Source organism: Neopsephotus bourkii, unplaced genomic scaffold, assembly GCF_033783945.1.
Source record: "Neopsephotus bourkii isolate Nb327-2 ecotype Australia unplaced genomic scaffold, CSIRO-AGI_Nbou_v1 NB_1707, whole genome shotgun sequence".
Classification (NCBI taxonomy): Eukaryota; Metazoa; Chordata; class Aves; order Psittaciformes; family Psittacidae; genus Neopsephotus; species Neopsephotus bourkii.
Window position 1 is genome coordinate 1,419,317 of NW_026902181.1, and position 24,582 is coordinate 1,443,898.

General features: G+C 46.6%; 2 protein-coding genes across 3 annotated transcripts in view; one reads left to right on the forward strand and one right to left on the reverse strand.

The window, feature by feature from the left end:
- Positions 1–10,924: 10,924 nt before the first annotated feature.
- On the reverse strand, positions 10,925–22,635 carry LOC133224605 (homeobox protein SIX4-like). The gene is made up of 3 exons (XM_061376177.1): positions 21,476–22,635; positions 19,279–19,967; positions 10,925–16,776 (listed from the first exon to the last, which is right to left on the reverse strand). The coding sequence occupies exons 1-3, from the start codon at positions 22,330–22,332 to the stop codon at positions 15,980–15,982; spliced, it is 2,343 nt and encodes a 780-aa protein (XP_061232161.1). The 5' UTR covers positions 22,333–22,635; the 3' UTR covers positions 10,925–15,979.
- A 528-nt stretch (positions 22,636–23,163) lies between these two features.
- MNAT1 (MNAT1 component of CDK activating kinase) overlaps positions 23,164–24,582 on the forward strand; it is a 126,333-nt gene continuing 124,914 nt past the window's right edge. For both annotated transcript variants that reach the window (XM_061376196.1, XM_061376197.1), the window contains exon 1: positions 23,164–23,319. In XM_061376196.1, coding sequence (XP_061232180.1) covers positions 23,177–23,319 — 143 coding nt within the window. In that variant the 5' untranslated portion in view covers positions 23,164–23,176. The remainder of the gene's footprint in view (positions 23,320–24,582) is intronic.

The following is a 24,582-nucleotide window of genomic DNA, read 5'->3' on the forward strand; positions in this document are numbered from 1 at the left end:
CAGGACAGATGAGCACAGGCTGGGTGTGAGCACACACAAGCTGGATGTCAGAGTAAGGTCTCCTGTCATCCATATGTGGCACTCTGCAGCAAAGGGTGATAGAAATTGCACTGCTTTTACAAAGGACCTCAGTATACATATGAAAGGGCTGAGATAGGGTATTCCCCTGCTCTAACCCTTAGTATTAAAGCATCACTTTTCATAAGGTTTGCCTGCACAGGGTCAGGCAGGCATGACACCAAATGCAGAACTTCCTGGCCAGCAGGTCCTTATTTGTTGTTCCAGAAGTGGCACATTTCCATGCACCGGAGGCATCAGCCATGTCAGATAGTCTTTTCGGGGGAAAGCTGGTGGAGGAAGGGGGGGTTGTCTTCCCCCTTTTTGTTTTCTGTATTCCTTTTGCTGGCAAACCATTACCATTGTGGCTGAGGTGGTTTGTCTGATGCGTCTTGGGTTTGTACTGCAGCCAGTGCTTCTGATTCTGTCTGGCCGCATACTGTATTTGGCTGATTGTCTCTCTTTAAAAATTCCTCTTTTGTTTAATTTCTTTTTCTTTGTGGCATTTTAATATCTCACAACAGGCACCTCTACAAAGGGATTAAAGGTCTAAAACTGAACGACTATTTCATAGACAAGCTTTAATGCAGGTAACAAATAAGAACCCCTTGCAAAAGAGAATTTGGGGAGAATATCTTGAGCGTGGGTAACACTTTTAAAACATTTCTCCCACAATACTGAAGAATTACAAACAATTGCTGAGCAAGAGTGCATGCAAAACAGCAGGAATTAGTTAGGTAATTAAAGATTTAAAACAATTTAAGGAAAAACTAGAAGAAAGTGAAGCTGTATCGACCTCAAATGGTTTCTACAGTGATGAAAGAATCTTCATATACATTTGGATGGGGAGTGGATGCAGTTCAACTATGGGAAGGAACGAGAGGAGCCACAAATCCTTTATGCTATTTATTTGTTCAGCCCGCTGGTAGAAAAACCATTGGAAATGTAGTTGGGGCTGTCTGGAACTGTCTCTGCACTGCAGACCTGGCCTTTTTATTGAGCTTAGTGAAAGCACTCCAGAGCTTTGCTTGGCCCTGGGAGGAACTGGATGTTCAGCATTGCACAGCCAACAGACTTGTGTAAGAAGCAGTGATCCCTTGGCAGGGAGATCAGGAGTAGGTTTGTCCTTTTGTGGACTTCAGTAAATGCAGTTTATCTCCAGCCCCTTCCTTCTGGTGACTTCAGGTAGATTTTTTTCCCTCCCTCACCTTACAGGATTTTTTTTGGAGGGGCCACAGTTCCCAAGTTCTCCTATTGTCTTTTGCAGCTTTCCAGCTTGTAAGTCTGGGGAGCTTCTCACCTGGTGGAGAGCCTTTTCATCCTGCATCCATACTTTTCTGCCTGGCATAGGGTGGGGGATACCTTAGCAGGTGCCGGAAGCCTGCAAGGGCAGGTCTGGAGTGACTGCAGCTCAAAGCCCTTCCCAAGGGCTGGTTTTGGCAAGTGCCAGCTTGGTCCAAGGGCACAAGAACTCATTGCCCCAAGGGAATACCATAGTCCTGACTGCATGAAGACAGCTCTACATGGAGCTAGTGTGCTGCAGGATGGGCTGAGGCTGTGGTTATGCCGAAAGGTGCTCAGTTACAAGGTCTCAGGAAAGCGGGAAATGAAAGGCAGGGGGATAAGAGCACAGATTTGGAGTAGCTAATAAATGCACAGCTTGATTAGGAAGTCAGAGACAGGCATTTGAGCCCTGGTCTCCTCTCCTCTCCTTTTCCTGGTGCTGACCCCTCTTGCCATGACTGTGATGTAGGAAGTCACTGGAGTCCACTACAGGAAAAGTAAATATTGTTGTTTCAAATAGAAAACGGTTTTATTCTATAGCAGAACAGAGGGTGCCTTCTCTTTGAGAGGCCACACTGAGCTCAGAGAGGGGGATTGTAGTCCACACAGCTGCCAATGAAGCTGTTCTTTCTGATAGCTGTAAGTCCTGCTGCCAGGCACATCACCTTAAACCCACAGGGGATGTGTGTGGGGCTGCTGCAAGCATGTCCATTGGCTCCAGAAACTGCCCATCACCTCCTTCTTGCAAGCAGGTCCTTTGTTAGGGTTTGGGCTCAGTTTTGGGCAAGGTGTCCAGGGCAGGATAAAGTCACATTAGATGGGAGCTATTGAGGGCACATTGCATCTAGGAGCAGGCACAGGAGCCAGTGATGTTGGGGAAAAGGAAAAGGCCTGTGCCCTTTCCTACTGAAGCTGTGTGACCCTTTGTATAATTGCTCTAGCTCTGATGGCACCATGGTGATTTACAGCACTAATGCTTTGATCCAGAACATGTTGGACCATGGGACATGAATTAAAATGTGACAGATGACTGTAAAGCACAAGTTTCCATTCATGGTCAGCTATTTTGTGAAGACATGAGTGCAACCAGGTGTGAAGATCTTGCAGGAGGTCTGAACAGATTTGTTAGAAAGTGAATTTGAGCACAGCAGAATAAGTGCTATTAATAGGATTTACACAGATTAGTAAAACAATCTGTGCATTTCAGATTGGATTTCATATTATGGAAAAGAAAATTAAGCCACATGCCATGCAGACCTTTCAGGCAGTGATTTGTGAGTGTCATCTATTTGTCGGCAGAAGTGACTGCTCAGAAAAGTTATGGCAGCTCCATTAGTGAGTCAGTGACACCCACTGTGAACCCAGGCAGGGACAGTGTCTTGTGGGGTGCAGAGCTGTGCTGGCTGATTCAGGGGACAACAGAGGGAGCAGCATCACAGTCATTGCTTATGCAATGGCTCTTAAAATGCACTACTGGGTGGAAAAGCATCCAGGCTTGGCTACATCACCACTGGTGCAAAGTCATCCTCCCAGATCAGCTAAAATTAATAGGGAAGAGAGGTGTGAAGAAGAAAGGCTCAAAAGTAATGTTTCTTCTCTAGACATGGCCTGGAGAGAAGCAGAACTCAGTAAATGTTATTGAAGTGGGAAGGAAAAGGCCTCTTTAAAAGGGCAAGGGCAGAGTGTTATTGCTGTGCCCTGCTCGTGCTCCTCCTGATGCCCTTGTACAGGAGGTGGGAGGTGGGCAGGAACAGAGAGGTAAGAGGCATTAGCACAGCTTATGGAAGGACCACGCACACAGGCTAATTTTGAGATGTCATCTGTCTAAAGGGTAAGTTTAATAGTATCTTAGCGGTTTATGATCTATGTTACATATATATCACATGTCACACATTTAATACATTATATTAAATACATATTATATACAGTTTATATATATTATATATAGTGTGGGTATGTGTGTGTGTGTGTACATATACACACATATATATACACACATAAAATACCTGCTCTATCAGTAGGGTCTAACCTCTGTATTTCAGCTGTGCAATCCCACCTGGGTGAATCTCAGCGTGGATGAGAATTTCAGTATGTCTCACCACAGGGGAAGGAAGTGCTGTTACTCCCATTGTATTGATGGGGAGATGGAAATTCAGGACTTCTGGTTCCCAGTGGTTCACATCTGCTAATCTTGGAAGTTATTGTTCAAGTTGCCTCTGAGTCAGGCTTGAAAAATAAAGGATAGCAGACCTTTCTCCTTGTGCTCCCTCTTACTTTGCAAAAATACAAGCTTTTTGGAACATTTCAGACCCCATTATAGAATCATAGAATGGTTAGAGTTTGAAGGGACCTTAAGGATCATGTAGTTCCAAACCCCTGCCATGGGCAGGGAGACCTTCCACTAGACCATGTTCCCCATCCAGCCTGGTCTTGAACACTGCTAGGGATGGGGCAGCCACAGCTTCTCTGGGCAACCTGTGCCCGTGCCTCACCACCCTCACAGGGAAGTTCTTCCTAATACAGAATCTAAATGTACCCTCTGTCAGTTTAAAGCCATTTCCCCTTGTCCTATCCCTACATGCCCTTGCTAAAAGCCCCTCTCCAGCTTTCTTGTTGGTCCCCTTTAGATGTCGGAAGAGTGTTCAAAGGTCTCCGTTGAGCCTTCTCCAGGCTAAACAAACCCAACTCTCTCAGCCTGTCTTCACAGGTGGGGTGTTCCAGTGGAAAAATACCATTACCCTTTCAAATTACTGTTTTAGGCCAATGCTTTAAAAGTCAGAATGAGCTGAGCAGCCCAGATTTTTCTTCCTGCAGCATCTTGTTACGTTGCGCAAATAAAAATCTCAAAGTTGATTTGGTTTGCCTGGGAGAACAAGCACTTGGGAATTTTCTTGGACCAGGGTTGAAGTTGGCAGCTAATGGCACATGAAGAAGGTTTCTCTCCCTGTTAGCCTGCCTCCTTTCCTGCAGCCCTTGAGGTTCATCTTGTCTTTGCCATTGGTGATAACTCAGGCGACAACCATTTGTTACAACAGGAGCCATTTGCTTATGATAATTATGGCTACACCGAAATGCAGGTTTGTAGGCAGATGGGTATTTACATGTGGTTCTGAGCTGGGGCTTTGAGTAACCTGGCATGGGGCTGCATGTGCTGCCAGTCTTTGTGGCAGCTGCCAGGCACAGTGTGCTCTGGAAATCCTGCCTGAGTTATACAGGAATACATTTGCTTGAATTCCTTAAAAACAAAAGCGGTCTTACAAGGGCTGATTTTAATAAATGCATTTGTATGATATTTTGGGGGGGTTGTTTCTAAGCCAGTGAAATGTTCCCTGAAGTTATACGGAGGTTTCTTAAAAATATAGCTACTACCTTTACTAATTAGACTCCAATAGCCTAGTAAACTAACCCAGAAGGGATTTACACACGTAACACCCCTATGCAGGGAACGACATTAGCTTCTTGAAGGCCACTGTAGCCCTTCTCCTCCTCTTGCCCTTCTCCTTCTCTTGCCTATAAATGTAATAATGTTCCAGTTTAATTTTAAGTTTACGGAAATTTGGATCCAAAGGCATCTTTGACAGATATTCCCTGGAATTTGTAGACCATTTCTTAATTTTATTTATGAACTGCTACCTTTTTGATACCCTGGTTTATTTTCTTGAATTGTCTTGTTGCACACAGTGCTGGCAGACCCAAAGGTTCAGAGACTGTGAGACAACACCAGCTTTGAGATAAAATGCTTATATTCCATTAGATAAATGTGATATACCCATATTTTCACATATTCTGGTTTGCAGACCTTCAGCACCTCCAGATTAATTTCTGTTTTTCAAATACAGGAACTTAAGAATGAAGTTGAGCAGGAAGCTGTGGCTATACCCCCCATCCCTCACCTACTTCCCCTCTCTCACCAACTACTAAGTATCGCAAAGCTCATAAATTGTGAAAGCTGGCAAATCAGAACGTTGCTTAAATTTAAGACTGAGACTTGGGGCCAGGAGATTTCAACCCTGTATTACCTGAAATATATCATTACTGACAGACTTGCTGGGATTCGGTTTCTACCAGCTATAAAGTGGGATTCTCAAATTATGTCATGACAGCCTAGTTGCCTTTGATAATACGATATGCCATTTGGAAAGGGGAGAACCATTAGATGTGACACAACTTGGCATCCATCAGCCTTTTGATGCTGTTCCATGCCCTGACGAACTGAGGAAATGTGATCTGGGCAAAGCCCCAGTAGGATGGGTGGGAAATTGTTCTGAAACAGTGATTATCTTGTGGTTCCAGGTCAAAATACCATGATATCTTCATCAAGGGCTTCTACTCAGCATGACAGTACTTTTTATTGCTGGACAGCATTTTCAGGAATAGCTTGGATGTTGGAAGGAGGTGTGCTTCTGAAATGCAGAAAATATACCAAGATAAGGAAAACTAAAAGATAAGCTGGTGATTCTGCCTGAGTTTTAAAGGGTGGAGACTTGGGTCCTGAAACACAGGCTGTCATGTCTGTAATGGAAGTAGAGCTTGCAAGGCAGGAGGCACTTCTTTCGCTGGACTTGGCTTCGGTAAAACCTAAGCAGGAGTGCTGTTTAGTTTTGGGTGGCTCCAGTATAGCCTTCCAGTCTTTGAGTCTCTGTTAGCAGCTGCTTATTTCACAGGGATATTTAATGTATTATGGCTTTAAAAAAAGATTCTAAGATTTGAGAATAGTTAAGAAATTAACAAAAATAGGCTCTACACTGTACTTTAATTTGAGGGTTTAGTCCTCCACCCCATCAGCAAATGACTTCCTTGTTCCTTGTGAGCATTGTTCACTTGAAGAAGTCTTGCTTTTGTAACCCAAATTATAAAGACTCAGATTTCTGAAGGGGTCAGAAGGGGTTTACTGAGACTGCAGCTCTGATGCTGTGCGTAGGAAGTGCCAAATGTCCGCCTGACACCTCTGTACCATGCCAGTAAATTGTCAGTGTTTCCCTGGCCGAGCCTGTGGAGGGCTGGCTGTCACGCCCCGATCTTTGTCCTGAGAACAGGCATCCTGCAGCACTGCTGGCTGGTGCAAGGCAGCCATGCCCAGTATGTGCACCATGTCCCATGCTGCAGGGAGCACTTCCAGGCAGTGTGGGCTCTTCTTGTTAAAGTGATACCTGGAAATAGGTTGCTGTCAGCACCCGCTTCCAGGTACTGTTGATTTTGGAAGTCCTGTGTCCCACCATGCAGAGGTGCAGAAACAGCACAATGTTTAGAAGCTCCTGGGAGAACATTATTCCATTTCTGGGCAAAAGGAGGAGAAGGGCTATTGCAGCCTTCAGGAAGCTAATATCATTCCCTACATAGGGGTGTTACATGCGTAAATCCCTCCACATGCAGATAATATCACACTCTTAGAGTGTGCAGCTCTATTACTGATATTGCTCAAGCAGGCTTCTCCTCCAAGCGTGGTACTGATAGGGCAGTTAACCCCTGCTGCCATTCTGCCACAAGCTCTGAGCAAGGGCACAGTGTGCTCTTGCACTTCAGCAGCAGGCCAGGAATCTGCACCTGTCTGGGGGTCTTCACCCTCGGCCTGGTTCACTCGCTGAGTTTTGGGACCTGCTTCTATTTAGGCTACGTGGAGACACAGCAGCCTTCCAATATCTGAAGGGGGCCTACAAGGATGCTGGAGAGAGACTCTTCATCAGGAACTGTAGAAATAGGATAATGGATAATGGGTTCAAACTTAAACAGGAGACGTTCAGGTTAGATATAAGGAAGAAGTTCTTTACTGTTAGGGTGGTGAGGGACTGGAACAGGCTGCCCAAGGAAGTTGTGAATGCTCTATCCCTGTCAGAGTTCTAGGCCAGGCAGGACGGAGTCTTGGGTGACATGGTTTAGTGTGAGTTGTCTCTGCCCATGGCAGGGGTGTTGGAACTAGATGATCTTAAGGTCCTTTCCAACCCTAACTATTCTATGATTCTATATGTTGCCTGCAAGAGGGAGCAGAGGTTGTCTCTTCTGCAGCTCTATAGTGAGCCTTGAAAGAAATAATTTTTTTTTTTTTTTTTTTCATCCTTAATCTGGTCAGTGCTCGCTTCCACCTGCATGCATACAGCACGTCAGACAATGGTTTTTAACACAGACAGCCTATATGTTTGTGTGGCATTGCAGATGTGCCTGGGCTGGTAATAGAAAGTGTTGCCTTTTAGAACTGCCTTCTGATAAATCTACATGCGCTTGTTTGCTTAGGCAGCAGTATATAGCAAAATCCCCAGCATCTTCCTAGGACATGGGTAGGCTCTTAGTTTGGCATTTGTTCTTGATTTGTTATTTTAAGACACCACTGGCTAGGGCCTGCCAAGAGTATATGCACAGCTCAGGCTCTGGACTAACCCACCCTCACTTCCTGTGAACGTATCTCTGTCAGCTCCTTGTACTTTGTGGGAGGTGGGTTGAACCTTTCTTGAATTGCCTTGATCTGGAACTGTGTGGCTTTAGAGGCCTTCAGGGTCCATGTGGGCATCACCTTCCTTGTGTGATTCAGGCAGGAATGGTTTCTCTGAAGCCTGAGTGTTTGCCAGCTCAGGGATCCTGGTCCAGGGCCGGTCTAGTTATTGACAGGGCTTAGCTAGATGCTTATGCGGCTATTGGTCGGCATCAGAAGGTGGCTGTAGACGTAGTAAATAACTGAAAGAAGCAAACTCGGCTTTGGCATAAGCAACAAGTCCTCCTGCTGCTGTCAGAGGGCATTGCATCCGAGCCGGATTTGGCTCCTGATGAGGCGGAGTGAGCCAGTGGGCAAAGCAACAGGGGGAGTCAGAGACCTGGCTTTGTCCTCTGCCTCTGCCACCACAGCCAGCACCCCCGTTCCCGGCAAACCACCTCTTCTCCCTGCCCTCCTCTCCCCTCCCAGCTCGGGTTGCTTTTATTTCTGTGTACTGTAAGCTCCTCAGGGGATGGGCTGCATTTTACAGCTGCAAGCAGTATAAGGGATACCACTAACACTGAAATAATTGGCTGTCAGCTTGCAGAGTAGAAAAGAAAATGGTGCGGTGTAACATTCTGGAGTCCTTTTGGGTAATAAAAGATCTATTGCAAAGCACTTTGGCTGCGACAACAAAGCTTATTGATTAGCCCGAAGTATTCCAAATTGGGTCTTTCTGCCTGAGAAGTAGCAGGATGAAGAATTAAAGTACTTACCCAAGAGAATATTGTACATGAGTTATTGAGTAACTATCAGCTCTGCTCAAGAGCTGCTCAGTTCCTGTGGACTGCTTGCAACTTCTGAACATTTTATCTTTTTCCTTCAGCATTTGCAGGCGTGTGCCAGCTTCTGTAGCATATAAACTAGGTGCTATTTTTATTGAATCTGGCTTTAATGTAGTAGATTTTTCACACGTGTGTTGGCTTTTTATTGTTGGTCTCATTCCTGAACTTTCTGGCACTTCTAAGTGTAAAGTCAGTTATGCACACAACGTTTGGCAGATGAACTCCTATTTCTGGGAATCATTTTCCTTCTAAAATGTATTTTTATATTAAAAATGTGATCTGTATCCATAACTGAGATATAATGGCCTAAGACTCCAGCCCAAAGATTTCTGCAGCCAGAGATCACCACAACAGGGGATGTAGCCCTGCAAGGAGACCTCTGCTTTCCAAGCTGTGAGTACTTCTGTTGAGATCTTGTTTTACTGACTCAACCTCTGCCTCTTGGAGCTGAAAAATTCCCTTCTGATCTGGCACTGGGGAAAATCCAGCCAGAAACAGACAATAAAAACTTCAGTCTTCCAACACTGTCTCCCTTCCCAGCTCATACCCCTGCTAGATCAGTCTCACTGAGTCTATTACCAGCTTTAACCCAGCTACTGCTGTGGCAGTCCCTGGTCCTCTCTCCAGCATCCCCGGGCCCTGTGTGGAAGGCAGGGGGTTGGCAAGCTGGCTGACCACACTTCCAAAGGTGTTGTTCCCTTTTTCTCCATCTGCACATAAGCCATCAGGGAAGAAGTAACCGTGGCTGTGTGTGGTTTTCTCGCCCAGGGTGACCTGGAACACATCTGCAAAGCTCTCCAAAGTAGCAGGAATGTGCTCCGTTAGGACATGATTCATCCTGCATACTGCATGGGTGGCTGCTCAGGGAGAATTTTGACATTTGCATACACTGAGACTTTCCACTTCTTGGTTGCCCTCAAACCCCTGCACTTTGTCTGGTGGAGCACACAGGGCTGCACAGGAACCCCCATCCTGGAGAGGATCTCTTCCAGGTGGAGTTGACCCAGCAGGGGCAGTTCTCCCCCTGGCTGCATCATGGGGCAGAAATGAGAGAAGCAGCTGCCTGCAGATTGAAGGATGGCTTTAGACCTTCAGCCCCTGCTCCGAGCAAAGCCAGGACAGCGCTGCTGTTCAGGGGTTGACTGGGAATTTGGTATCTGCAGGGTAAGAAAATACCAGTCCTACTGCTGGGGCAAAACCGAAGTGTTGCAAAGGGAAGTGCTATGAACAGGACTGAGTCATGAGTGCTGCTTCTGGGAAGGAAAAGGAGTTGGGCAATGAGGCAATTGTCTCTCTCTACCTTAGGGCTGCTCCCGCTTAACTGGATTTACCTTGGCAGCTGCAGAGTGTGAGCTGGGTCAACCCCAGGCAAGAGGTAAGCGATGTTCCCAGGGCTGGGGGCTGCTTCCTGCACTTTGCCACCTGTCGGCAGTGCTGCATGGAGGCACCAGAACGTGGCTGCGTTAACTGGGAAAGACGGAGGAAGGGTGAATAATGGTACAGAAAGGTAATGTCTTAAGTGATTAAAAATGTAATTGGCATACACAACTGGATCCGACTATTTTAAAAAATTGATCTCACAGACCTGATCTTGCTTCTTATGGCCTAAATACAATTTAAGGGGTGAAAGGGTGGCATGTGCAGGCTAATAAGTATCTCTGCTGTAAATGTACAGTACATATGTACAGGTTCATGTGCTTGAACTTTCTGTTACTCATTTTGGCACCAAAACCGTAACCAGGCAATCCTAGTAGTTGGAGCACAGATCTAAAGTAATGTAGTAATGTGTTTAAATCCTTTAATATTGAGGGAACATGAAACTTCAGGCTGTTCTCAGAAGGCTGTCAAAACCAAGTCTGATACCAAATGCAATGTTTTAAAGAATTTTTTCAAACAACACAAATCCAGCAGATAGGAATTTATTTATGCCAGAAGAAACCCTGACATAGAAAGTATCCCAATGCCATAGAAGCAGTGAGTAAATATTGACTCGTCCTAACTAGTAGGTGGAAACATATTTCAATATTATCTATCTAATTATAGTATAAATTTGGTTTAGGACACAGATTTAGTAACTAGGTTTGATATAAAATGTAAAATTCATGTTTTTTAATTTAGTATTTTAGAAGCAAAGTTAGGCTTTGCCAAAACCCACTCAACAGAAAATCTCATTCCAGCTTAAGTAGACTTTTGACCAACTTCCTGGTGAGCAGATATTTCTAGTGGCCATCACATTCACAATGAGTTGTTAAAAACCATCTCTACCTCAGACTGATTTTCTAATACCCAGCTCAAACCCCCCACATTGTAGGCAAACAGAAATATTTACACAAGGTGTGTATAAATATAAAGTTTATTCAGTATAGTGTTTAGAAAAATAAGTTCACATCATCTCAGAATACAAATAAAACACTTAATTGTCCAGGCACAAACCCCTATTACAGTACAACAAACATACATACTTTAGATCTCTTTGGTTGGGTAATTAAGCACAGATATGTTTGATGACACACTCTGGGGTGGCATCACCTAACTGCAGTAAAGTCTTCTGATTATTCCCTCCTCTAATGCGTACATTCCGCTTAAATTTTATATTTGTTGTAAGGCACAATAAACCCATATCGCAGAAATAACTAGTTAGTTCTGGACAAACAGCACATGCAGCAGAAGAACAAACATCCTCTGAATGTGAATCCTGAAAGTCAGAAGATTCACCCCTTCCTTGAGTTCAGAAATTTAAGAAGCTACTTTTAAACTATATGAAACATACAAGTAAGGTATAAAATATCCTTCAAGACAATAACTGCTAGGAGATACAGAAAAACTTCAGGTCTCCTTGCTTGCAAAATGCCATTACCTTTGTTTCCAGAGTTATGAAATTACTATTCTTTATGAGATGCTTCTCGATCACAAGCACTCATGCCCCGGAGTCCTGCACACATATTTCATATGAAAATGGAGGGATGCACCTTCCTGGTTGTTCATCTGCCCTTGCTAAGATGCACAGGCACTGGTTCCTGTGCACACTGGCCAAATTCTGCCCTGCTTTATTTAACTGAAAACAGTTATTGAGGTGAATTTGCAGGATTTGAAGTAAGAATCTGTCCATTATTTTAATTAATCTGGGACTGACAGTAATAACAATAAAGATGGTTCCAGCCTTATTTTTGGGTGAAGTACCTTTCTGAATGCACCTTCCTGAATCCACACGTAGGGTAAAGCAGTAAATGAAAGAGGTATATTGCTTTGATAGACCATGATCATTCAGTTATAACTGAGTGTCAGTCTTGTGCACTGGTTCATACTGCCACCATATACTGGGTCAAATCCATCCCTGATCCAACCCCAGTGAAATGAATGGACCATATTCTCAGCTGGTGTGAAAGAACATTAAAGTCAAAGGAACTGTGCTAGTTTAGCCCAGCTGAGGACTTGGCCAATAGCTGTCTGTGATTTATGTGGCTGAAATGTCCTTTTAGGTAAGACCACAGGAATAATGCTGCAAATAGTCCAGAAAGAGCGCCCAATTTAAGTTATTTCTGGCTCTCTGCAAAACTCTGGGTGAAACAGAGGCAGCTTTAATTAGAAGTAGTAAAGAGCAAAGGGTTTTCTAACACCATGTTTTGTAGCATTTGCTTAAACTTTAAGCGTCTTTTTCAAAGCTGAATCTGGGACCAGGTAAGTAGTAGAAATTGGCAATGTTTCCTGTAAGATTTCCAGTGGACTTACAAATTGCAAACATGTATAAAGCTGAAATGATTCTTTATTCTCGTTTGTAACAGAGAGGGAGGGAGTAAGGGAAGAGAAGGAATACATATGCCAGATAGACATACCTTCCATTTAAACAACAGAATGTGTTAATAAGGACTGTCTGTGGAGCTTGGACACTCACTGCCATTTATGTGTGTGGGTGATGAGCATCCATACCTCCTAAACACCACGTAAAATCCTCAGTTTGGGGATCAGTGGAGCAATGCGTTATTTACAGCAGCTAAAGATCCAGCCCCAGATGCTTTTAGGGGCTTTGTGTACTGTCTACTTAGAGCAGTTAACCTGCTTGCTTGAGGGCCACATAATAAACTGACCCTTATTTTACAGTAGGAGTAAAACTACTATTTAAGTATCTATTTTAAAAACACTGTACCGTGCAATGAGTCTTTATATTGTGCATATGTACCTGCAGAAAACATGAGGTTGTAACTACCTTAATCTGGAGGGAATGACACCTATTTTCACTGGGAGAAAGAAAAAGTAAAACTTAATAATAAGTTACTTGGTATCTGGAAGACTAGAATAGAACAATCTTACTTTGCCCCAAACCACAGCTTTTATGTACATCCTCTACTCCCACTGAAGAGTGGGAAGTCTCCTATTAGAAGTACCAAACACTCCAAAACGTGCATCACTGTAACAACATACACAGTTTTCATGTCAACTGTGCTGCGAAGCCATGGGATTCAGAGGCTCAGTAACACAACAAATGCAAAGGAGGAAAAAAAAATAAAATAATAAAAGTAACAGGTACTGGCGGAATACCACAGTCATTTCAGTTACAAGACCAGATCACATTAACAACTTATTGCTCTGAAATACTCTCTAGCTTGCCTCCAAATATAGTCTGAGCTTCACAGACCAAACATTAAGCCAGAAACAAGCCCTTCAGAGCCACGCATATGCTCTCCATTAACATGACAATGATACACGGTCCTTCAAATTTTCCAAACAGTTGCATAAATTCACGCAAAGCAGCTACTGTTATTGTCATCATCATCACCTTAGTTTTACGTGTGAAGAGGTGGGAAACAGATTGCTCATGCTGGAACCCAGCAAACAGATAAACAAGCAGAGCAGAGAGGAGAACTCTGGCCTATCTGGGTCCCTGCTCACGTGGAGATCCCCTGAATGTCAAGGGAAGTTGTGCCAGGGGAAAATACAGCTCCCTGTTCTGCTTGTGATAATCTCCACTTTAAAGCACTTGCCTTAAACACTCTTTTTGCTTGGGAGCACGTGGGGACAGCCAACTGCTAATGGGCTGTTTCTGTTTGCAGAGAATCGGTGACTCAGTACAGCTGCACAGTGCACCCCTTGAACACTTGCTCTTCCCCTTCCCTGTACTTTTCCCTGCAGCCCTTGGCTCTGGCTTGCAGCATGGACTGCAGTGCTTACCAACAGAGCTCAGACTCAAGGTTCCACAGAATACCTTGCACACTGCATTCAATATAGTGCAAAACAATAGTGAGGATACCTATGCCATGCTTATGGTGCACAGAAAAAAAACATTCCTCAAAGGCTTTTCACAGAACCAGTTAACAACGAAGACAGAAACAGACTGGGATGCACTACCTATCTATTCTTTTTCCTTGCAGGTGTTTTTTTGTCCTTTACAGTGATCTTGTTTTGTCCTGAGCCTGATTCAGAACCCACAGAAGCTTATGAAAACATTTTTCATTGCCTTCCAAAAACTTCAGACCAGGCCCCTGACGAAGATGAATACATGCTTTAGTTACCGTATATATTCACATTAGAATAAAAAATAATAAAACAAAACCACAATGATTAACAGCATGTCATTTTCATACATCTGCATTCTTATTTTAAAGCTTAAGGATGTGCTTTTCCATGCTACAAAAATTCCTCTGGAGGAAAGGTAAGATCTGTTCGACCTGCCCACGGCCTGCCTGCTTCTGCGTCCCCAGCGAAGCACCAAGATGCGAAAGGAGAGGAGACACACCACCAGCCAAGCTGAGACCATGGCTGCTCCCACGAGCCCTTTGGGCAGCTGCAGTTCCCACCATCAGCCCCCACACTGCTTCTTCTGGAAGATTATATAAATGCACACTTGAGTGCACTCCTGGATGGAGGCCTGCCTGCCTGAAGAGCAGCTGAAGCCCTCCCACATGGGCTTTTTGGCCAATGAATCCATGTAGACATGGGGCTCCCTTCCCTGGCCTACCCATCCAGTGTTTCCTGCTCAGCTGCCCGAGGCTGGAGCCAAGACCTCCCCCCTTGGCATGATGGCTCTGCCCATGGTGCCTCTCTGGACTCCTCCTGCCCTGCTGACATGGTGCAGAAGGACCTATCTTTGGCTCTCTGCACTGCTAGCAAATGTCACCCATGATGACTGAAAGACTTAAAACTCTTCTTACTCATGCAAGCAGGGGCACTGAAGTCAGCGGGTCTACTTGCAGAAGTAAGGCATCATGATTTGGCCCTGAGGACGGATATTTGCAAGTCAGTGTTTTTATTCCTCCTGCCACTGTGCTTTAGTAACAAAGATAAGGCCACTAGGAAGAAAGGCACATGGAATTCTGTAAAAAATACACAAAAAGGTTCAACTAATTTGCAAATGACTAACAAAACAAACAAAAAACCCCTGAACATAAAGACAGAAGGGGTAGAGACAGGGGCCTCCTGGGTTTGTGAGACGGGGAGTTCATTTTCTAGTGTCAGTGTGATTAACATTTTTACTTTTACAGTCTATTGCTTGAAAAACTACAAAAAGTAAAACCTTGTCAGAAATAACTATGCTTACTTCCTGCTCAAACAATAAAAATAAATTAAACAGCCAGAAAACATTTACCTTTTCAATGCATTGTGTCTAAATTGAAAGGGAACATAAACCATAAATAAAATCCATTGTACTAATTTAAAAAAAAGTCTCCTTTATAAGAACTGAAACAATATTTACATTCATACTGGAAAGAAGGCTTCCGAGTTTCATATGCTGTTTTTTCTGGTGCACTGATGAAACGCTAGCTGTAGCACTTACAAACCTGTAAATGTTTGATGCAAGATTTTTGGTTTGAACGCAAGTCTTCTGGGAAAAAGCAAACACACCAGTAACAATATTATTGATGATTTTGTTTCACTTCTTAACCTCAAACAACATAAAACCCAGTAAGGTATCGTCTTAAGAGTTCCTTAGAAATTTCTCAATGCCCATGAACTAGAAGTAAACAGCAAAAATGACTGCATTATTTCTACCTTTTTGGAGCGAGATTTGTGTTTTCTGTCTAACGTCAGGAGTGTATACTTACTGTTGAGAGTATGTTGTACTATGGAGAGTTTAGTTAAATTATCAGGGTAGTATCTTGTAGTCAAACCTGTCCCCATTCATTCAGTACTTTCTCTGGCATTTTCTTTCTCCTTTAATCTGCTCAAAAGAGAACACTGCATGCAAACCAAGTGCGGCAACCTAATTCCATCACTGGAGATTCCTCTGTACATTGATGCAGATCACTTAAATGTTCCTGTTTTCTTTAAATGAAAAAAACCCCAACCACCAAACAACAACAAAAAAAAAACCAACAAAAAAAGAACCCCACTTGGTGTTCGTTAGGGCCTCAACAGGAGACTTATCCATTGAAGACAGAAAGCAGGGGAAAAAATGTTACAAGTCTTGCATATCTTCATCCATCTGAACTGTCTGCAGTTTGGCAAGTTCTTTTTTGTCCGTTTCCAGTTCTTCACAAACTGTGTCAACGATGTTACTCATAACGTATTTGGATTTTGAATCCAGCATCATTAAATTGCCAGTTGACTTACTCTCAGCATTAGGTAAGAAATTCTCTTTGACGCCAGGTATAGCTTGCAGAACTAACCTTTGCTCTCTGACAAAATCTTGATGTACTTGTGCAGAGGGATGGCTGACACTGTCTTCACTTGTAGAAACTATTTCTCCAATCGTGGGCTGTGCTGTAGAAATGGACAACAAGTCTTGACTGGTAATGAGGGAACAGTTCTGAAGGGTTGCATAGTTAGTGTTGCTGATAGATATCACTGTAGAGGTACTGGTCACAGGTGATGACATGGACTGGCTCTCCGAGATACCAGAGTTCAGTTCTGCAGCATTTAAAAGGGTAGGTGGTGTGAGGGAAAAATTATGTGAAGGTGTTACATTCACTAATGAGGAGGCCAGGGACTGGAGTCCTCCGCTGGATATATTTTCAGAAGACATGTTTACATTTAGTTGCGTGCTCTGACTGACTGGCATCAACTGAGAAAACACAAGGCTTCTTTCCAGTCCTTCTTGCTTGACAGAGCCTACTGCCTGGCCTGAATTGGGAACTGTATAAACAACTGCGCTTGGAGTGAGGGGACTGAAGAAAACCTTTCCTTGCTGCACTGTTGAAGATTCAGTCGTAAAAGTTCCCCCATCAGATGTGCTGGGACTTACTGAAACATTACCTAGAAGAAGGAAGCAAAAGAAAGGAAAACACAGATTATAGTTTGCAGACAGTTGTGGAGACATTTTGTTAAGACATTTCTGTCTTTTTTTGTTTGCAGGATATACATATACTATTATACCACGCAGCACAGAATCGTGTTGTCTGTAACAGGTGAGAGAAAATCTGGTACGAAGAAATAAAAACTGTTACTAGAAACTGATTTTAGAAAGAAATAAAAAAAAAAAAAAAGAAAGGGTTCTGGTATATTAGCTATCTTTCAGGCTCTCATTAAGGGGCAAACAGTCCTCAACCATGTGATTAAAATGAACGTGCTTTGGCCTTCACTAGTTGCCACCACTCAATTTCTATCTAAAAATAGAAGCATGAAAGGCTATTAAAGATAGTTCAGTGACAGACTACAGCTTGTGTGTGGGAACTTGAGGCACATCACGTGAAATCCACTATTGCTGGGCAGAACCTACCTGAGCCAACCTGTAGAGAAAACAACAAAACCCAGTGACTTCTATCCGGCTAACGAGGCAGTCCACCAAGCACTCTGGGGTTTTGCCTTTCATCTCACTTTATCATGTATTTCTAAAAGCCTAACCCTACCACATCCATCACGCTGTGTAAAAATCACAGAGCAACTGCCTACCATTTTTGAAAGCCACAGCACTGCCTGTGTGATGCTGTAGCTAGCCAAAGCAAGAAGAGGAGGCCAGAGATGACCCAAAGCTGGTTTTACTGGACATGCCATCTAAGTTGCCATTATAATAATTCCAAAAATAAGACATACTGGCTCTTGGCACTCTGTCCCAGTCCAAACATCTCCCCCTCACAAAAGCAGCTTATTTTAAAAAGCTACAGTTGGAGACACCTAAAGTTTTTAGAACAGTACTGAAGATAAATTTCTTCCCTGTGAAATATTTTAACTCCCTATTAATTTATGGTAATCAATGATGATTTTTTGGAAGATACGATTTGTGTAAACCAGAGTAGAAGTGAGGCAATTTGAAGGTACCTGGTTATATCATTTATTGTACACTTAAAAATACCCTGCAGCACACTGGACTTGGACTAAACAGCCAGCTATCCATCTCATATTAAGAAAACCAAAAAGAAATCAAAGCAGCAAATATGAGTCTTGACTTTTCTCTGCACCAGACTAGATGCATGGTGGATCATTCTCCAGTGGGTATTGGTTATTTTTAACAGTGAGGAAAATATTCAGAGAGGATCTTACTATGAATTTTATGACTTTCAAACACTATTTCCCCATTATTTAAGGGACAGAACTTACTTTCTCACCTTTGCTGGCTGTCAATTTATGCCTTGGAACATGTGGATTAAATTTCAGACTAAATATCTTCTTTTTTCCATCCTGGTTAACTATGTACCAGTAACTTCCAGTGACCGTGTGTGTCACATTGTAGGATCTAATAATTGTGCATCCATTTAAAATGTGTTTGTACACCTTTAGTGTTCCTTCCCATATCACAGCAAGAATCACTGGCTCTCTGTACACATTTAATTCAAATAAGCTAATGTGAGCACAGTTTCATTTTCATTATAGTACTCACAGCTCCTGAAAGTAGAGAGATTCATAGAAGTTTAATCATTTTCATAACCAAAGATATTGTGGGTAATAAGTAATAAAGCTGTTTGGTTGTGCTTTATAACCTTCTTCAAAACAAGGATCCAAGAACTAGGCTTCTGCTCCCTGGAATTCTTCCTGGCTGGCTACAAGTTTCAGTCTATGATATGTTAAGACAAACTCTAAAGAAAACTTGGGGAGGAGCCTGCACACTTGGCACATGAACCTGCGATGACATATTTCCCTTGGACTGAAAGCAGTTCTATCCAAATACCCTCATACTTCGTATCTACGAGCTATTGCTTATTTCTGTTGTTTCCCTGCAGTTTAATCTTCCTTAATTAGAGGACAGAAAATGTACCAGCATAACTGTTTGGTCATGTTGTGTCTACAGTCATTGAAAATTTGCTTTTATGAAATGTTTTGGTTAAAAAAAAACAACAAAAAAAAAAATCCCAACCAAAAACAAAACAAGAAAACAAACTAAAAATCCAAAACAACCACCAGAAAAACAATGATGGTAACAATTTCCAGCTGCTGCATTTTTCATTTTTGTGAGCCTTCTCATTAAAAGAAATCAGTGGCAAATGGGAAATATTTTGAATTACTGAAACGTGTAAAATTTACAGATATTTGTGAAGACTGGTATCACAGACTTCTGAGAACAGCACGAGATGAAAGGGGTGTAAATTACCAGACCTCCTTCTCTGCTCTCCCAAGAGGAGCTCAGCCTCATGTCCCAGTCTGCTCATAAGCCTAACCCACTATAAAGGAAGTCAAAAGGTATCTTTTGATGTACTGTGTGTAGCCATTGTTGAGATTTAATCCTAGTACCTTGGACGAAGCGTACCACAGCTTCTAAAATGCTAACTGTGCCTGATTCCAACTTGTTCTGATACCTTTTACTGTAAGAGACAAAACTTTTACCTTGTGAAGCTGCCACAGAAACAGGAGGCAGCTGCAGAGAAGAAAAACCAATGCTTCCATTCAGCAGCTGGCCATTTGTTCCTGAATTGGGGATCTGGACAATGCCATACTGGTTTATTTGGACAGGAGCAGTAAAAGTAACTACAGAGCCTCCATCTTGTGAAGCAGCAGTTTGTACGCTTTCCCTTTTCACCTCTGAGCTTGGTATCAATCCCGGGAATGAGACTGGGATGTTGCTGGGGCTGAAGGTGGCTGCTGTGGCACTGGGGACCGAAGCTTGAAGGAGTTTGAAGTCCTTAACATCCTCTGATGAAGATGACAGTATATCAGTAATGGATACCCCGTTGCTCACAACACTTGATGTGGTTTTGGGCGAATTTAAGGTAACAGTCTGCGAAGCCCCCACGCTGAGTCCATTGAGAATGACACCATTGGGTCCCTGAAGAAAAGAGCTACCATTGAGAAAGACGGGAGAGGTACTGGCAGGCACAAGGTTTCCATTCAACAAGACACCAGATGAGCTCAAGGCTATTTTAGTGTTTCCGAGCTGCTGCATGTAGACGGGCTCCATGTGGCCAGGAAGGCTGAGGCTGGTAACACCATCAGATGAGCTGGAGAGTGGATGGGGAGATAAATCCTCCTGCCCCTTACTGGATTCATCTTCTGTGCTAGGGTTGCCATCTGACTCACTATGGGAAAAGATGGAGAGATGACATTGCATTACCATGGCGCGCCAGCAAGCTCTGCAGCAAGGAGGGCTCCTTGCTTTGGTACAGTTTATGAGAATTTTCCCAAAGAGGTGGGTTTTTTTGTTTTTTTTTTTTTTGTTTCGCCTTTGCAAGGCACTTTTAAACGAATTTCAAGTCAAGGGGAAGGTTTCTTAGAAAAGGGCAAAACAAACTTTCGCTTAAGAGAAACTTTACAGCCTGGGTTAACCCTAAATCTCTCCCCCCACCCCATCCGCTCCGGGCGACCGAAGGTGGCTGCCTCGGGCCTCTCTCCACCGGCCCAGCGTGCCCACACGTGTGAGAAGGGCCGCAGCCATTTGGTAAATCCCCGGGCGGCACCAGCGGGAGGTGAGAGCGTGCAGGCCGGGAAGCGCCCCCCGACCCCGGGCCCCCGCCATCCCGGCCCGGCCGCCTCGGGCTGTGCTGGGGGCCGCTGGTGCTGGTGGGCGGCCTTTGTGCCGCGCCCCGCGGGCCGCCCCGGCCCCGCCGAGCCCCTCAGCCCGGAGCTGCGCCGGGTTGATGTTTTCAGACTGGTCCGCCCTCCACTGCATTTTTCGGTCGCTCCCTCCCCCTCGGCGCTCCGCCTTTGAAGTGTCCCGCGGAGAGGGGGCCGCGGCGGCACAATCGCGCCCTTGGTTGAGAAATGCCTTGGGGCCCTCCGCCGTTTTTTTCCCTCCTTTCCTCCCTTCCTCCCCCCCCCCTCGCCTCTCCCCTCCCTTCCCGTCCCTGCCCCGGGAGGAAGGAGGGGGGCGGGAGCGAGGAGGTCACCTCCACCTGCCTGCCTCGCGGCGCCGAGCCCCCGCCGCGGCCCCTCCGCCAGCGGGGAGGGACACACGAGGGGGAGCGCGGCTCCCCGGGCGCGGGCGGAGCGGGGCCGGGCGGGGGAGGCTCTCCCGCCCCGCGGGGAGCGAACGGCCGCGGGGCTGGAGAGAGAGGCCTGCGGTGGGCCGAAATCAGCAGAGCCGCCGCTGAGGCCCGGCGCGGCCGCCCCGCTCCCCCGCTGAAACCCGAGCCCGGCCCGCTCCCGAGTCAGGTTTCAAAACAGAGCGAGCGGCGGGACCCCACACCCCCGCGCGTCCTGCGCCCGCGTCAATGATTAACTCTGTCAGGCGCGACAATTAAATAAAAACAAGGAGTGGGGGGACACAAACACTCCCCCCTCCCCTCCCGTCCCGTCCCCGGAGCCCGCCGCGCCGCCAGTGTCCGCGGGCTCCCGGGCCAAGCGGAAGGGATGAGGAGCGGGGCGGTGAATAGGGCGGCGGGGCCGGGAAGTTTCCCCGCGCTGTCTCGGAGCGACTCGCGTGCCTGCGTGCCCGGGCCGGGTGGGTGTGTGGGAGCGAGTGAGCGGGGAGGAAGAAGGAGGGGAGGACGAGGCGCACTGAAGGTAAGCGCCATGTTTGCAAGGGAAGAAAGAGCCGGGAGAGGGAAGGCAGGCGGGAGAGGGGGCGGGGAGGAAAGTTTGCCCTCACCTTTTGGACTGAGTCTCGGAAGGGTTGCGGTCCCGCTGCCTGCGGTTCTTGAACCAGTTGCTGACCTGTGTGAGGGACAGCCCGGTGATCTTGGCCAGGTTGCGCTTCTCGGCCGGCGAGGGGTACCGGTTCTGCTTGTAGAGCTCCTTCAGCGCGTTGCGGGACTTCTCCTTGAAGCAGTAGACGGTCTCCTCGCCGTCCCAAATCGTCCTAGGCAGAGGGTATTTCCTCCGCAGCCTGTACTTGTCCACCGCCCCCAGGGGTCTGCCCCGGGCTCGCTCCGCCTCGGTGTAGCGAGCCTTGTACCAGAGCTCCTGAAGGAGCGGGTGGTTGGAGGAGTCGAAGTTGTGGCTCTCCAGGATGCTGTAGAGCTCGGCGTAGATGCCCTGGTGGAAAGCCACCAGCGCCCGGGCTTTCATTAGGCTCTCGTTGCCACGTAGCAGATCGCTCGGGGGCAAAGACCATAAGAACCTGGCCAGGCGGTCCAGGTTCCCCCCTTGCTGCAGCGCTTCACAGACGCAGGCGACGTGGTCCGGGGAGAAAGCCAGGGGGGTCTGCGAAGAGGAGGAGGAAGAAGAAGAAGAGGGAGAGGAGGCAGCGTGGTGATTCCTGGCCAGGAGTTCCGTGTGGAGCAGTACCTGGTCCGTGGTTCCCTCCTCCGCGGCGGCGGCTGAGCCCGTGTGCTCCATGGGGAATGGGGCCGCGGCGGGAGGGGGCGGCGGCGGCGCCGGGTTGAGGGCTCCAGCCGCGGCCCCGTCGGGGGACACCTTGCTGGCTTCAGAGAGGATTTCCATTACATTTTCCTGCTTGATCTCCACCGCGCTCGTGATCTCGTCCGTGGGGGAGGCAGAAGACATACTTCGGTTTGATTTTCTTTTTTTTTTTTTTTTTTACTTTATTTTTCTTCCCCCCGTCCCCTTCTCCCCCCTTCCTATCTCTCTGTAAAGTCCACTCCTCCTCCTGCTCTCGGCCGGCTCTAGCCGATCAGGTTTCCTCCTGGCCACGCAATAACCATTAAAGATAGCTGCTATAGCAAAGTAGTATAAACGGGCTCCTCTCTGCAGCTCCCCCCAACGTGACTCCCAGCCCCGCTGCAATACTATATGGCACCGCAGCCTGCTGGCCCGGCCGCGCCCGGCCATTGGCTGCGCTGCGCCGGGGGGGCGGAGGCTGTCGCGTCTCCAGGGCAACCGTCAATCAAGCGGCTCCGCTCCTCTGCCCCCTCCCCACCTCCACCTGGAGAGCGGTGCCCCGCTGCAGGGACGCCCCGCGGGCGAAGGGAGGCGGGCGGTGGCCATGGGTCCCCTCACCTGAGCCGCCCAACCTCGGGTGTGGAGAATCCAAACTCGCAGGGGCAAGGCGGTTGGTCACCCGGGGTGAGGCACGGCATCTCGGCCTTCTGTTGATTATTCATTATGGGGGAGGGCCCCTCCCTAGTTACAGCCGGAGCTCTCGGGACAGAACAGACCGCTTCCCCCCCCAACGCCAGGCAGGTACTGCCTGGTGCAGCTCGTACCTGCTTGGCCCAGCCGCTGTGGCCCTCCCTGCCGCCGGCCGGCTCTGCCTGGCCGTGGTCGTGGCCGGGAGGGGTGCGGAGCGGGGCGGGCCGAGCACCACAGCAGGCGGAACGAGCGTGGCGGCGGGCTGTGCCGGCGGGCCCCTTTGGCAGAGGCACGGCGCGGCGGAAGGCGGAAGGCCCGGATGGAGGAGGCGGGGGGGAGGCAGAGGGAGGCTGCTGCAGCCATGGCTATGGATATGGATGACCTGGGCTGCCCGCGGTGCAAGACCACCAAGTACCGCAACCCCTCCTTGAAGCTGATGGTGAACGTCTGCGGACACACGCTGTGAGTGGGGCCGCCGTCCAGTCCTGGGGGGGCCGGAGGGAAATGGACGTGGTGAGGGAAGAGGGGAAAGGCTTCCCGGCCTGGGCACGGGGGTGGTGCCGGGCGGCAGGGCCTGGGAACGGCTGCTCCCCAGCCCGGTCTGGGGGTGGGGGTGACCCCAGCCCAGCGGGGCGGTTGCGCGGCGGCCCGGGCCCCCGGTTGTCTCTCCATGCGGGAGCGCCGTGGCCAGCGGTTGAGCTTCTGGCCGGAGGCCGGATCGCGATGTGGGTGGCTCTGAAGCGTTGTTTTCGGCTGCATCTCTAGTTAAATGCTAAGGGGGAGGGCAACACATAGTACTCGGCTCCTGTCCGGAAGGCGTGTGGGGTTCGACTATGAAGTGGGAAACGCAGAGAAAAATATTTTTCTCATCAGTGTAAAAACTTCTTGTTTGTATCTAATACTGTGTTTGGGTAATTAAGGAGGAAGAAAATAGAGGGTGTTTGTCCATTTTTCTGGCATGTGAATTCTGATGGGTTATGCTTTGTCTGAAGGCTTGAAGCTGGTTTAAATGTTTGGAAAATCCCCCTGTGAACCTGTGCTGATGGTGCTGTTTACTCATTCAGTTTGTTGTTGTTTTTTTTTTTTTTTTTTTTTTTTTTTTTTGCAACGAGAGTCATAACTTTTTTTCTCTTTCCCCCAAAATGAATGCTTAGATAATTCCCACCACAGGCTATAGCTGATGTAAGTCACACATAGTTTGAACTCTCACTTTCACATCTGGACATTTTCTTTAGTTGGTGTGGAAGTTTTAAAGGATCTGCTCTTAAGTTTTTTCTAGATATGTGCAGTAGAAGACTCCTACTGCAGTAGCTGTTTATATTTTTAAACTACGCATGAATTACACACAAAAGATGCATCCTGAAAGCTTTACTGAAGTTGACATAAGTGTTGCAGGTGAACTGGATTGCAACAAAGGATTTATGCAATTTTCTTAGAAAAAAGCATTAGTTTTCATTTGGTCCTGTTCTCTACAGCCACACAAGCACTTCTGCTGCCATGAGTGAAGGTGTGTGGGAGAGTCCAGATGGTTTCCTGGTAGTGGTGGTGTAGGAGAGGGCAGCGTCAGGAGTGCTCCTTTGGTGACAGTGATGCTGGCTGCATGGAAGAGCAGCTTTAGCTGGAGTTCAGAAGCTTTTAGACAAGGTTGTGCAGCTTTAAAATGATGCCTTTATCTTGTATTCCAGTGAAGATCAAAGCGGTAGTGGTCTTGATGATCTGCTTTCA

Coding starts and splice junctions, on each gene's coding strand:
- LOC133224605 (XM_061376177.1), bottom strand. CDS start 22,332: ATGTCTTCTGCCTCCCCCACGGACGAGATCACGAGCGCGGTGGAGATC. Junction 19,968..21,475: donor TCCGAGACTCAGTCCAAAAG/GTGAGGGCAAAC, acceptor CTTTTCCCATAG/TGAGTCAGATGGCAACCCTA. Junction 16,777..19,278: donor TTCTGTGGCAGCTTCACAAG/GTAAAAGTTTTG, acceptor TCCTTCTTCTAG/GTAATGTTTCAGTAAGTCCC.